Genomic DNA, 14884 nt, shown 5'->3' with positions numbered 1-14884 from the left:
CTGTAACCCAGAAAAGCAGAAATGACCTAGAGGTCCACCAAGAGTTGAATCAGTTGCACCAACTCATCTGATGACGCACTATACATCAGTGAGGGAGTGAGCAGAGGCTTCCAAACAGAAAACACATATAGACCTCACGGCTAAGTGTTGAGCAAAAGAAGCCTCACTCGGGAGGATACGGACAGCAATGCTTAGCTATAGTCCAAAAGCAAGGTGAAACGAATCGAGAATCGAGTGACTCAGAGATCCCTGGGGAATGGCAGTTTTTGAAATGATTATACAAATTTAAAGTCAAAAGATTTTTTAAAAATCTTGGGCTACACTTGGTGGAGCTCAAGGCTTACTCCTGGCTCTGCGCTCTAGAATCACTCCTGGCAGTGCTCAGGGGACCATATGGGGTGCTCGGGATTGAACCCAGGTCAGCTGCAAAGCAAATATTTTACCTGCTGTACTATCTCTCTAGATCTTACAGTCAACTGTTTTTTGTTTTTGTTTCTCACTAGATCACTTAGAAAAATCTTTTTTTTTTTTTAAAGGGACTGGAGCGATAGCACAGTGGGTAGGGCACTTGCCTTGTACGTGTCCGATCCGAGTTCGATTCGTCCACCCCTCTCAGAGAGCCTGGCAAGCTACCGAGAGTATCTAGCCTACATGGCAAAGCCTGGCAAGCTCACCATGACGCATTCGGTATGCCAAAAACAGTAACAAGTCTCACAATTTGTTGTGAGACCTTACTGGTGCTCGCTTGAGCAAATTGACGAACAATGGGAGGACAGTGCTACAGTGCTAAAGTGTAGGCAATCAACAAACAGACCAGAATAGGTAAAGCTATAGAGCCAGCCAGGAGAACTCTGACTGTTCAGGGATGTGGGGGAAAGGTGGCTGCTGGAGGGGCGGGAGGGAGAACCGAAGTCAGACTAGTGAGACTATCCCTCGGGGCTTCCTTTGGAGCCAGTGAAAATTGTTCTGAGACCCACTGCAGACACAGTCACATAACCCCAAGTGACTCTACTGAAAGCCACTCAACCTTCCACTTTACCTGGGTTGGCTATGTGGCCTATGACAATTTTAGTATGGCTGTTACAACAAAACAACACACGCTCACACACACTCACACACTCACACATACACACATACACGCACACCTACACACACACACATATACACGCACACACAGAGACACACACTCAAAGACACACACACTCACACACATACACACACTCATACACACACACATACAGAGACATACACACACAGAGACACACTCACACACACAGACACATACACAGACACACAGACACACAGACACACAGATACACACACACTACTTATAAGACTTCCCCAGTGTTGTTAAAAAAAAGTGGCTGAGGCCAGGAGTGCGCAGGAGCTGGGACACTCCCCAGCTCGCAGCCTGGGCCGAGGTTCTGCTCACCTGAGCTGCCATCTTGATCAGAACTTCATCTTCCAGCCACTCCCCAGTCACTGCATTGTACCTGCAAAGACCAGAAGCCACCAGGGGCCGCATCCATAACAAAACCGCATCACTCACCTGCTAAAGGTGAAAAATGTGCTAAAGGTCCTGGGCTCCCTGCTGCCCCGGGTGAAGCCCTGCTGGACCTGACTGGCCCAAACTCTCCTCTACCAGGCCCCAGCCACCCTCCTCTTTCTTCATCACAGCTGCTGTATTTCACTACTTAATCATCACACCCTGTTTTGTCCAGTAAGTGGGACACTTAAAAAAAGGGAGGGCAGGCCTGGAGCGATAGCACAGTGGGGATGGCCTTTGCCTTGCATGTGACTGACCCAGGTTTGATTCCTGGAATCCCATATGGTCCCCAGAGCACCTCCAGGAGTGATCCCTGAGTGCAGAGTCAGGAGTAATCCCTGAGCATCTCTGGGTTTTCCTCCCCATTCCAAAAAAGGGTGTTGTTCCCCTTCTGATGATCACTAGCTCTAATAAACATTGTACGTGGAGAGGACGGTGGGGGCGCTCAGTCTTGGAGGCCATGAGCCCCAAGATCCCATGATTTGCTCTCTTATTTCTGTCTTCTAATCCATGCAGGAGGGACTTGTTCACCCTGGCCCTGGGGGTCTGTGCTGCAGGTTGCCTCTCAGACAAAAAACCTTGTAAGGACATAGGAGAACCAGCACACCTGCACGCCCGCTTGGATATGGTTGAAATGGTAGTGATGGTGATGGTGGAGATGGTGATGATGATGGTGATGGTGGTGGTGATAATGATGATGATGGTGATGATGATGGTGATGGTGATGATGGTTATGGTGATGATGATAATAATGGTGATGGTGATGGTGGTGGTGACAATGATGATGATAATGGTGATGGTAATGGTGATAATGATGGTGATAACGGTAATGGTGGTGGTGGTGATAATAAAGATGATGGTGTTGGTGATGGTGTTGGTGATGGTGGTGATGGTGATGATGATGGCGATGGTGGTGATGATGATGATGATTGTGATGGTGGTGGTGATGATGATAATGATGACAGTTCCCTTTTCCTGGACCACCTTGGCATCCATCTCCTCAGCATTCTTAGGTCTCACTGATTGTGAGCAGAAGCAGGCCCATACCCTGAGAATTCATGAAAGCTGGGGGGGCCATGCAGCACCCCATTCTCTCCCTCTGCCCGTCCCTCTGCTGACCTGTGACGCTTGGCATTTTCCGTGGGAATGTCCTCCAAATGGAACTCAGCCCAGGGATCCGGCATGTGCTTGGCCTTCTCGATTGCATGCTTCCAGGCTTCCTGCAGAAGACAAAAGGGATGTGACAGTCAGATGAGGGATTATGGGTCAAACAGTCCAGACTCCTTGTGCCCCACCACCCTGCAACGTCTCCCTCCCATCTCATGGAGACAGAGCCTGTGAGAGACATGTGGCCAGCAGCGCTTGCTTGGGGGCCTGTTTGCCCTCCCATGGGGCACTTTCCGGGGTGGGGGACACACATGACAGGCCTTCACTACGAACCCCAGGAGAAATGGAGTCAATGGAGCCAACACTCCACTTCACTTGTAACAAAAAGTCTGACATGGACAGAAGTAGGTTCCCGCCCCACCCCTGTTAATTTATGGTTTTGTTTGGGGGGCACACCCAGCGGTGCTCTGGGCTTACTCCTTGGCTCTGTGCTCAGGGATCACTTCTGGCAGGCTCAGGGCTCAAGCCTGGGCCCATGCCTTCCTGCTGGACTATCTCTCCGGCCCCAGGAAAAGGCTGAGATGGAAAGTGAGTGGTCACTTCCCCTCCACCCCCGCTCTGGCCAGGGTGTGGGGAAGCAGGTGCTCCCACATAGAGCAGGGGATGCAACCAAAAACCTAGTGACTTGGATTTTTTTTTTTGGGGGGGAGCACATCTGGCAATGCTCAGGGGTTACTTCTAGCTCTTCACTCAGGAATCAGCCCTGGCAGGGCTGAGGGAGCCAGAAGGGGTCCTGGGGGTCAAACCTGGGTTGGCTGCGAGCTAGACAAATGCCTCACTGACTGCTGTCTATCCCTTCGGCTCCATGTCTCAGATATCTGGGGAAAATGTAAGAGAACCTCAGGGAGGTCTTGAGCAGGAGAACAGCCCTGCGATTGCTCAGAGAAAGCTGCTGTGCGTCTGGGTGCTGGGTGGAGGTGTGTATTCCCGAGGTGTGAAAGCCATCTCAGGAATTCCACAGCATAGGGACTGTGAGGCACAGGCTGCCTTCTGGGCCAATGTAAACCTGCAGGGTCATTTTTTTCTTCATTTTTTTGTTGTTGTTTTGGGGTTTGTTTTGTTTTTTTTGGGGGGGGGAGGGTGCACACTTGGCAATGTTCAGAAATGTTCAGAGATTACTTCTGGCTCTGCATTCAGAAATTACTCCCAGCAGTGCTTGGGGGAACCCAGGTTGGTTGCATACAAAGGAAACGCTTTACCTGCTATAGTATATCTCCAGCCCCTCATTTCTCTTCTTTAACCCACTTCTTTAGCCTGTTCCCTGAGAGCGCTCAGTGGGCCCTGCAAGAATTGACTAGATCCATCTGGTGTTCCTTGGGGGCTTGTGGGGCCGCATCCAGAGTGCTTAGAGGAGGGGTTGGAGCAATAGGACAGAGGACAGGGTGTTCGCTTTGCATACAGCTGATCTGGATTCAATCATTGGCACCTCATAAGGTCCCCTGAGCACTGCCAGGAGTGCTCCCTGAGCACAGCTAGTGGTATTTCTTGAGTGCAGAGCTAGGAGTCAACTTGAGCATTGCTAGTTGACAAAACCTAGTTGTTTTAAAAAAAAAACTAAAAACTAGTTGTTTAAAAAAAAACTAGTTGTTTTAAAACCCATAACTGGTAATCAGCAAATAATGAGGGGAATGTCTGGGATAGGGGAAAAACGTGGTCGAGAGACAGCACAAGGATGATGGGGTGTCACGGGCACTTCAGAGGCGGGGGTGGCCAGTAACTTGGTGTATCGGTACCAGAAACTAGAACACTATTGCAGCTCTATTCCCTAAATTAGAATAAGAATAAACAAATTTTAAAAAAGAAATTAAGAATGAATAATCAGACCAAAGAAATAGTATAGCAGGTAGGGCATTTGTCTTGCGAGCAACCAACCAGGGTTCATTTCCCAGCACCCCATATGGTCCCCCAGGCCTTCTCAAAGTGATCCCTGAGCACATAGTCAAGAGTAAGTCCTGGGGCTGGAGCAATAGCACAGCGGGTAGGGCGTTTGCCTGGCACGCGGCCAAGCCGGGTTCGATTCCCAGCATCCCATATGGTCCCCCAAGCTCTGCCAGGAGTGATTCCTGAGTGCAGAGCCAGGAGTAACCTCTGAGCATTGGCTGGGTGTGACCCAAAAAGCAAAAAAAAATAAATAAATAAAAAAGAGTAAGTCCTGAGTACAGATGGGTGTGGCCCCCAAATAAAAATTTTTTAAATAAATAGTCTCTCTCTCTTTTTTTTAACTCCGAAGAAGAAGAAGAAGAAGAAGAAGAACAACAACAACAACAACAACAACGGGTTGGAAAGTTGTTACAGCTGGGAGGACACTTGCATGTCATGTGGCCGACCGGAGTTTGATCCCAGCACCACATTTAGTCCCGTGACCTCTCCAGGAGTGATCCTTGAGTACAAAGCTAGACAGTAACAGTTTATTAACAGTCTTTGAACATCGTCAGGTGTTACCCTCCCCGCCAAAACTGAAGAAAATTATAGTCACCCCTAGGAGGAAGTGCTTTAAGAAACTGCATTATCCACCAAGAGGCTGGTATGAGTCAGTTGATACATGGTAAACTAGATATGAGATAAATGGCTATTTGCTGAGGAAAACTGGTGGCTGCAGAGCAAAGGAGCAGGATCCTGTTATTAAAAAAAAAAAAAGTTAGGATCTGAGCAATAGTACCATGGGTAGAGCACTTGCTTTGCATGTGGCCAACCTGAGTTCGAGCCCTGACACCTCGAAGGGTCCCCTGAACCCCACCAGGAGTGGTCTCTGTGCACTGCCAGATGTGGCCCAAAATCCAAAAATAAAAAAGTCCCCAGTTTATTTTATCTAGGCTGACAGTGAATGCAAGAAAGTCAGAAACGTGGGCCGGAGCAATAGTACAGCAGGTACTGCGTTTGCCTTGCACGTGGCCGACTCAGGTTCAATTCCCAGCATCCCATATGGTCCCCCAAGCACCGCCAGGAGTAATTCCTGAGCACAGAGCCAGGAGTAACCCCTGTGGATCGCAGGGTGTGACCCAAAAAGAAAAAAAAAGAAAGAAAAAAAAAGAAAGTTAGAAACACCCATGAATGAATAGCATAATGAGATCTGCTTTTTCTTTCTGCAAAGACCATTATGCCTGTAATCAATACAAGCTGTCATTATATATACATATGTGTGTGTATAATGTATTCATATATATAAAGAGCAAACTAGAACTCCTAAATAAATCTTTTTGTTGGGACTGAAGAGGTAAGGTGTTTGCCTTGCACATAGTCGACTTGGTTTCAATCCCCAGCACCCCACAGGGTCCCCTGAGCACCTCCAGGAATGATCCCTGAGTGCAGAGCTAGCAGTAAGGCCTGAGCACAGCTGGGTGTGACTCAAAAACAAAAATAAAAAATCCCCAAAACTATTGTTCTATGCTAAAGTGCTCCTGTGCCACACCCACCACGGGAGGGGCAACATGGCCCAGACCCACTACCCCAAGGTCCCTCCTGCCTGCTCCCAGCATCCCACCACTTGGCAGTCTTAGATCTCAGATCTGTTGGAAGTACCATAGGGTTCATTTCCATGGATAATCTGCACCCACCCACACACACCTGCTCCCCGCTCTTTCCCCTTCTCTCCTCTCTCTGCTGGAGACCCAACCAAGGTCTCAGACACACGCCTTGGCTCTGAGCCACAAGGACGTGCGACTTGTTTCCTTATACTCCACTACAAACATGATCATCTGGTATTTGACTTTTTCCTTCTGACCTTTATTTCACTTACCAAAACATGTTGTTTATTTTTATTTTTTTGGAGGGGGAGAGCTTGGGCTGGAGAGATAGCAAGCGGGTAGGGCGTTTGCCTTGCATGCAGCCGACCTGTCCAACCTGAGCTCATTTCCTCCGCCCCTCTCGGAGAGTCCGGCAAGCTACCAAGAGTATCTTGCCCGCATGGCAAAGCCTGGCAAGCTACCTGTGATGTATTCGATATGCCAAACACAGTAACAAGTCTCACTATGAAGACATTACTGGGCCCGCTCGAGCAAATCGATGAGCCAGGGAGGACAGTGCTACAGTGTTACAGTGGAGGGGGAGGATATTGTTGGTTTGGGACCATACTTGGCAGTGTTCAAGTGCTTATTCCTGACTCTTTGCTCAGGGGTCACTCCTGGCAGTGCTGGGGTAACTGAATATGTTGCTGGGGAAGAAATTAAGGTCAGCTGCGTGCAAGGCAAATGTCTTAATCCCTGTACTATCTCTGTGTCCCAAAACATATATTTTATCGATCCAGAGTGATTACCTTGCACTAGCCGACCAGGGTTCTATCCCAGCATCCCATATGGTCCCTTGAGCCCAGCAAGAGAAATTCATAAGTGCAGAGTCAGGAATAATCCCTAAGCACTGGCAGGTGTGGCCCCAGAACAAAACAAAAACCCAAAACTTATATTTTGAAATTTTGCTCAGTTCTACGTATAGGAAGTTTAGTACAACACTATTTATAATCAGAAAATAAGAGCGTTTCCTTAAAAAGGGGTTTAAAGGGCCGGAGAACTGGACTGGAGCTCATGCTTTGCCTGTGAGAGCCTCGTGTTCAGTCCTGAGCACTGAACTAGGAGTAGTTCTGGAGTGCCTTTCCCCAAAGAAAAGAAAAAGATAATTTATGTGTGCTGATGTTAAGTGATCCCTAAGATAGTCCCAGCCCAGAAAAACAGGTTTGCTTATTTTTGCAGTGCCAGGATTAAAGCCAGCTCTTGTACATTTAAGACATCTGCTTTATGTACCACTGAGTGAAATCCCAGCCAGGAAAACAAGTTTTAATGTAATTTTAATTTTATTAAAACATTTATTTGGACCTCCTTCTCAACGCTACCATATTGGTGACGCCTTCAAGAGTCAGGGGAGGGGCTGGAGCAATAGCACAGCGGGTAGGGTGTTTGCCTTACACGCAGCCAGCATGGCCGATCCAGGTTCGATTCCCAGCATCCCATATGGTCCCCCGAGCACCGCCAGGAGTAATTCCTGAGTGCATGAGCCAGGAGTAACCCCTGAACATCGCCGGGTGTGACCCAAAAAGCAAAAAAAAATAAAAAATAAAAAAAAAAGAGTCAGGGGAATGAGACCCATTGTAATTACTGGTTTTGGCATATCAAACACACAACAGATAGCTTGCCAGGCTCTGCCCTGCAGACGGAATACTCTCGGAGAGCCTGGCAAGCTACCAGCTAGAGGCTTTTGGGGCGGCCTCTAATCGCCCTTGTAGGTGTTCCCATGGTTCAAACCATATTTGAACCCTATCAAATATGGTGTGGCAATCCTGGAAGATGGGTATTAAATGTCTTATAATGTGTCACATGGCCGCAAAGCTGCTGCACGGTCTGGAAAGCATCCTGGAGCCTGAGAAGGATAAGGAAGGAGAGACTGATAAAATCTCAAGCCCGAACTAAGCTGCCAAAATGAAGAAAGACAAAAATGATTGTCTATACTTTCAATGCACAGATGCTGGCATCAGATGGTACAAGTGCGAAAGATCAAGTACAACATCATTGGTCTGACCGAGACAAGAAGGCATCAATCACATCACGCCATTTTCAACACTAGAGAAGAACTGTTCCTCGGAACATGCAATAAAAGAGGCGTCAGAGGCCTCGGTGTCCTTATCAACACAAACTCGGCCATGAGCATTGACTCATTCAAATGCCTAACAACCCAAATCAGATGATTACACTTGAATAGATGTGGCTCACTGCCAGCAGTTTCTATCTTCATTGTCTATGCACCAACATCCAATTATGATGAAGGAAAAATTGAGAAGTTCTACATGGAGCTGGAGAAGTTCTATAAAGAAGACCACACCTTCTACAAGATCATTATTGGTGATTTTAATGCCAAGATGGGACCGAGAAGATTAGCTGAAGAACTCCACATCGGGACCCATGGCCTAGAATGGAACGAACAGGGTGAGAAACTGTCTGAGTTCATCATGTCGACCAAGACCATCCATGGTAACTCACAGTTTCCAGAAGGTCAAATCTAAACATTGGACATGGGAGTCTTCCAGTGGACGGTTCCACAACAAAACTGACCACATCATATTCAATCGACAGTTTTGCCTGACCGATGTCACTGTTGTCCCAAAATTCGAAATGGGATCGGACTCCTTCATGCAAAATTCTACTTCACAGAGCGGGGAGAAAGGGCTGCAAAGTTTAAGAAGAGAACTCCCAGGACGACCACCAACTGGGAGCTCTTCGGCACTATTGCAGCAACATGGGAAGATGCCATCATTGACAACATTGACGATGAATACAATTGACTGGTTCAGCACCTCCATGATTGTGCGAGGAATGCCAAGAGAGAGATAGCCACAAAAAAACGCCTGTCTTCGAAAACTCGAGCTTATTCGCCAATGTGGTTTGGCGCATGCCTCAGGTAACTGCAAGCGAATGTTCGAGCTCGCAAAGCAGTGCAGAGATGCAATCAAGGAAGACCTCAAAGAGAGAAGAGCAGAAGTGTTGGTAGATGCGGCAGAAGCTGGGAAAAAAATTCGTAACACCTGCCTGTCCTTCGGCAACTACAAGACCAAGATGACTACCCTTCAACATCCTGATGGATCTATCACATCTTCCAGAAGGGCAATGGAGAAGATTATCCATGACTTCTACTCAGATCTCTTCGATAACCACGTCTACCTGCCAACATACCAAATTTCGCAGGATGGATATATCGTTCCCAAAGTTCTCCCTTCCAAAATCTGACGCGCCATTTTGTCAGTAAAGAAATGAACAGCACCTGGCCCAGACAAGGTCAGACCTGAACACCTGAAGAAACTGCCATCAGTACTCATCAATACACTGGCTCCACTCTTCACACGCTACCTGTTTGAATGCAAGGTTCCGTCCCAACGGAAAACCAGCAGGACTGTACTACTGTGCAAGAAGGGATACATCCACGACATTGGCAACTATCGCCCAATCTGCCAATTGTCTGTCATCTACAAAAGCTGTTCACTCGAGTCATCCTGAATAGGATTGGCAGAACACTAGATGAAGGACAACCATGCGAGCAAGCCAGTTTCCAAAAAAGATTCAGCACGATTGACCATATCCACATGATAACCATGCTCACTGAGGTTTCTTGGGAGTTCAAGATGCCACTCTGTCTAATGTTCATTATTTAAAGAAGGCCTTTGGGGGCTGGAGAGATAGCACAGTGGGTAGGGCATTTGTGTTGCATGCAGCCGACCCAGGTTCGATTCCCAGCATCCCATATGGTCCCCTGAGCACTGCCAGGAGTGATTTCTGAGTGCAGAGCCAGGAGTAACCTCTATGCATCACCAGGTGTGACCCAAAAAGCAAAAAAAAAAAAGAAGGCCTTTGATTCTGTTGGGACAGAAGCGGTCATTGAAGCCCTAGCAAATCAGGGCGTTCAAAGTCAATACATCAGGATCCTCCGTGAGCTGTATTACGGATTCACTACCAGGATCTCACCATTCTACAAAGAAGTGATCATCCATGTCAAGAGAGGAGTTCAGCAGGGTGATACCTTTTCACCAAAACTCTTCAGTGCCACCCTCGAGAACATCATGCGACGACTGGAATGGGAAAGCATGGGAGTGAAGATAGGTGGTCAGCAACTACACCACCTCCGCTTTGCTGATGACATTGTTTTAATAACACCAAACATTAACCAAGCAGCACAAATGCTGGCCGACTTCGACTGTGAGTGTGGAAAGGTCAGACTACAGCTGAATCTTACGAAGACAACGTTTATGAGAAACAGCCTCGTTTTCGCTCTCAATGGAATGAACATCTCCGAATGCAACAGTAATGTGTACCTAGGTCGAGAAGTCAACATGACAAATGACCTGGCACCTGAGTTGCACAAGAGGAAGAGAGCAACGTGGAACGCCTTCAATAGCATCGAAGAAATAGCTAAGAGGACGAAGAACCTCCGGCTCCGGGCACATCTCTTTGATTCCACTGTTCTTCCTGCGTTAACATACGCCTCAGAGACCTGGCCCCTATGCAAACAGGATAAGAACACTATTCGGGTCTCCCAAAGAGGAACTGAAAGAGCTATGCTTGGAGTATCACGATTCACTCAAATGAGAAAAAGAATCCAGAGTTCCAACCTCCGTCCGTCGATGATCAAGAATCAGGGATGCTGTCTCGTTTGCCAAGGCGTCAAAAATCAGATGGGCTGGACACACAATGAGACTTGGAGACGACCACTAGACTAGAGCCATTACTGACTGGATTCCATGGGATGTCAAAAGACCGCGTGGTCGCCCACCTACCAGATGATCAGACTTCTTCGTCAAGACCCTGAATGATCGGTTTGAGGCTCTTCGTGTTCCTAGTACGAACAGACACCATTGGGCTACACTAGCACACGACAGGGACAAATGAAGGTGTTACTGGCGCCCACTCGAGCAAATCGATGATTAATGGGAAGTCAAGTGATCAAGTGATTTATTTGGACCTGTACCGAAAACCATGATAACCAAAAGAAATGGGGGGAGGCAGTCTGCTGTAGAGGGAGACTGGGGGTGGGAGGTGGAAGGAGGGAAATTGGGGATATTGGACACTGGTGGTGGGAAATGTACACTGGTCAATGGATGGGTACTAGAACATTGTATGACTGAAACCCAATCATGGACAACCTTCTAACTTTATCTCATGTTGATTTAATAAAAGATAATCAATTGAAAATGTATTGGGGTGCTGTGCTCAGAGCTTACTCCTGGCACTGTGCTCAGGGATCACTCCTGACAGAACTCGGAGGACCATCTAGTGTGCCTGGGAATCAAACCTGAGTTGGCAACAGGCAAGGCAAACGTACTACCTGCTGTCCTATCGCTCTAGCCCTAAATAATTATTTTTTAAGATGTATCACTTTATTTTTGGGCTGGAGTGATAGCACAGCGGTAGGGCATTTGCCTTGCACGCAGCTAACATGGCCGACCCGAGTTCGATTCCTCCGCCCCTCTCGGAGACCCCGGCAAGCTACCGAGAGAGTATCTCGCCCGCACGGCAAAGCCTGGCAAGCTCCCCGTGAAGTATTCAATATGCCAAACACAATAACAACCAAGTCTCATGATGGAGATGTTACTGGGCCCACTCGAGCAAATCGATGAATAACGGGAGGACAGTGACCGCAATTGTGATCACTTTATTTTTAAAATGTAACATACTGAGCCAGAGAGATAGTACAGCGGAGAAGTTGTTTGTCTTGCACTTGGCCCACCCAGATCCACCCCCAGGATCATATATGGTCCCTTGAGCATGACCTGGAGTGACCTTGGAGTGATCTGGCACTGCTGGGTGTGGCTTAAACCCTCCTCCCAAAGGTAGCACACAGAGATGCCACAGAGGCTCCTTGTAAAGATGTAGAAATGGCAGATGAATCGAAAGCATGCTCACTGCCAGCTGTGCAGGACAATCCGAGGGCCATGCTCATCTACTTCCTCTAGTCGTGGGCTACGTGTGCTGCGAGTTCTTTATGCTGTGCTATTTAAATTCAACCGCAGCAGAAGGACTTTCCCACGTTGTGATAAACTCTATAAATAACCTCTGGTTACTGACCTGATGTTTCTTTTCTTCCTGATTTTTATGTTCCTTTTTGCTTTTTACGGACACACTCAGCAGTATTCAAAGCTCACTTCTGACTCTGTGTTCAGGGCTTACTCCTGGTAGGGCTCAGGGGACCATACGGGGCTCTGGGGATTGAACCAGGTCAGCTCCGAGCAAGGCTAACACACTACCCACTGTGCTATCACTCTTGCCCCAGGTGACCTGAGAGCCAATGGAAAGGGCGGCCTGCCATCTCCACCATCACCCGGGGAAACCGAGTCCACCATCACCCTCCATGAACCTGGCCACGACAGTGAGGAATCTTCATTCCACAGACACACCAAGCCCCTACGGGTGTGCTGCTTGGTGGAAGGCAGGTGGACATTTTGGTTCAACCATCTTGATGGCTCGATAAAAAACATAATCAATAATAAAGACACAAAGACACAAACAAGCCAATCCAACACTTAAGGTTTGCAGAGAGCCACGGAGAGTGAAGTTTGGAAAGTGGCATCTCCCTTGGAAGACACAGAGCCTGCAGCCTGAGAGGGTGACACGAAGAGTCACACTTTCCCTAACCAGTCCACGGGGCATTTTAGCATCCCCAAACACCTCAGTCAGAGGTGAGAGCAAAAATTATTCCAGGAGCCAGAGGTGTCGGGTGAAGCCTCAGAAGGGCTCATGAAGACCACACACTCCAGGCTCTACCTCCAGGAAAGATTTTTTATTTGGGGGACACACCCAGCTTTGGATGAACCTGCGGTGCCAGGGATCTAAGGGATCCTGCATGAAAACATACACCCTGCCATGGTGCCAGGGATCCCACATGAAAACATACACCCTGCCATAGTGCCAGGGATCCCACATGAATACATACATCCTGCCAGGACTGTCCTGGGCAGAGTGGAAGGAAGGGTTCTAAAGAAGGGCTGGGCGTTGATTGGCTGGTTGCACAGGAGGGAGGCTGCCGGGACCCTTGCTTGATTTTCTAAACCCAACTCTTTCCATACACAATTCCAACAGATGTAGTTGTAACAGTTCCAAATGTTTATTTATTTATTTATTTATTTATTTATTGCTTTTTGGGTCACACCCGGTGATGCTCAGGGGTTACTCCTGGCTCATGCACTCAGGAATCACTCCTGGCGGTGCTCGGGGGACCATATGGGATGCTGGGACTCGAACCTGTGTTGGCCATGTTGGCTGCGTGCAAGGCAAACGCCCTACCCGCTGTGCTATCGCTCCAGCCCCAACAGTTCCAAATGTTTGATGTCATGTATTACAGACGTCATCTGAGGCCCCCTGGGGCACTCTCTCCTCCAGAGAAGAGTTAAGTTTTAACCCTGAGCTGTTGAGTGCAGATTCCTTGGCTAAAATTTGCTATGCAAATACTTAACAGATGTGCATATTCTTAAATAAAATACACACTGGAATCATAGTACAGCTCAGCATTTTTCTTTTTTTTCCTTTTTTAAAAATGTTCATTTTATTTATTTATTTGCTCGAGCGGGCCCAGTAACGTCTCCATTGGAGACTTTGTTGTTACTGTGTCTTGAGGTCCCAACCAGCAGTGGTCAGGGGTCACTCATGGCTCTGTACTCGGAATTACTTCTGGAGGTGCTCAGGATGCCAGGGGTTGTGAACCTGGGTCACAATTCATACAAGGCCAGTACCCTACCCATGGTACTGTCGCTCAAGCTCAACATTTTTCTTACTTGACAATGCATAAATACAAACCAGCACGTAAACATAGAAGGAAGGCAGACACTGGTGAAGGGATTGGTGTGTGACATTGTGTACCTGGAATGCAATCGCCAATAACCTGATGATTCACGATGGTTCAATAAAAATAATTTTTTTCAAAGAAAGGGGGGCGCAGAGCAATAGTCCAGAGGGGCAGGTATTTGCCTTATAACATGGCTGAGTTAGGTTTGATCTCCAGTAACCCATATGATCCCCTGAGCACCTCTAGGAGTGATCCCTGAGTGCAGAGCCAGGAGTAGCCCCTGAGTATTGCAGGGTATGATCCAAAAAGAGGAAGAAGAAAAGAAGAAGAAGATTGGGAATTGGAGAGATAGTACTGTGAGTAGGGTCCTTGCCTCACATGAGGTCAACCCAGGTTCAATTCCTCTCACCCATATAGTTCTCTGCGCCCAAAGGAATGATCACTGAATACAGATTCAGGAGTAAGGCCTGAGCAATGCTAAGTGTGGCTCCCACTAAAAAAAAAAAAAAAAGGGAGGTTGGTTGGAGTATGAAGGTTAAGTTAAGACACTTGCCTAGAATGTTACTGACTCTGGTCCGGTGGGCCTCTGAATGCTGCCAGAGGTCAGTACAGAGTCAGGAAAGGTCTCTGAGCACCATGGCCCAACCTCTGCCCTACACCGCCCCCCCCCACACACACACACACTACCACCACCACAGTGCCCTGGGACTTTTCAGTTTTTAACATATGTGTTCACATTGTAGGCATATGTGTGTATACACATCTCAACACTGTTTCTAAACCAAATCACAGAACTTCATAACAGCTTTCGTGTGGTCACAGCACACTGTGGGTACCAGGGTCTTTCCCTGGAACAGGTGTACCATGATGGGCATTGGGGCCATTTCTGTTCCCTCACTATTCTCAGCAAAGATGCAAGGC

The 14884-nt window shown here is 47.8% G+C and overlaps 2 protein-coding genes across 2 annotated transcripts in view; both read right to left on the bottom strand.

Moving 5' to 3' along the window:
* POLR3E (RNA polymerase III subunit E) overlaps nt 1-14884 on the bottom strand; it is a 282521-nt gene that overhangs the window by 61218 nt on the left and 206419 nt on the right. The gene's annotated exons all lie outside the window — the stretch shown is intronic.
* Nucleotides 1-14884, bottom strand: part of EEF2K (eukaryotic elongation factor 2 kinase) — a 34457-nt gene that overhangs the window by 16232 nt on the left and 3341 nt on the right. The window contains exons 2-3 of the mRNA XM_056138935.1: nt 2666-2766; nt 1433-1493 (exon numbers count right to left, since the gene is read on the bottom strand). Coding sequence (XP_055994910.1) covers nt 1433-1493; nt 2666-2766 — 162 coding nt within the window. The remainder of the gene's footprint in view (nt 1-1432; nt 1494-2665; nt 2767-14884) is intronic.

Source organism: Sorex fumeus, unplaced genomic scaffold (genome assembly GCF_029834395.1).
Source record: "Sorex fumeus unplaced genomic scaffold, SorFum_2.1 ptg000130l, whole genome shotgun sequence".
NCBI lineage: Eukaryota > Metazoa > Chordata > Mammalia > Eulipotyphla > Soricidae > Sorex > Sorex fumeus.
Note: the sequence above shows the minus strand (reverse complement) of the source record. Positions and strands in the feature narration are given on the sequence as shown.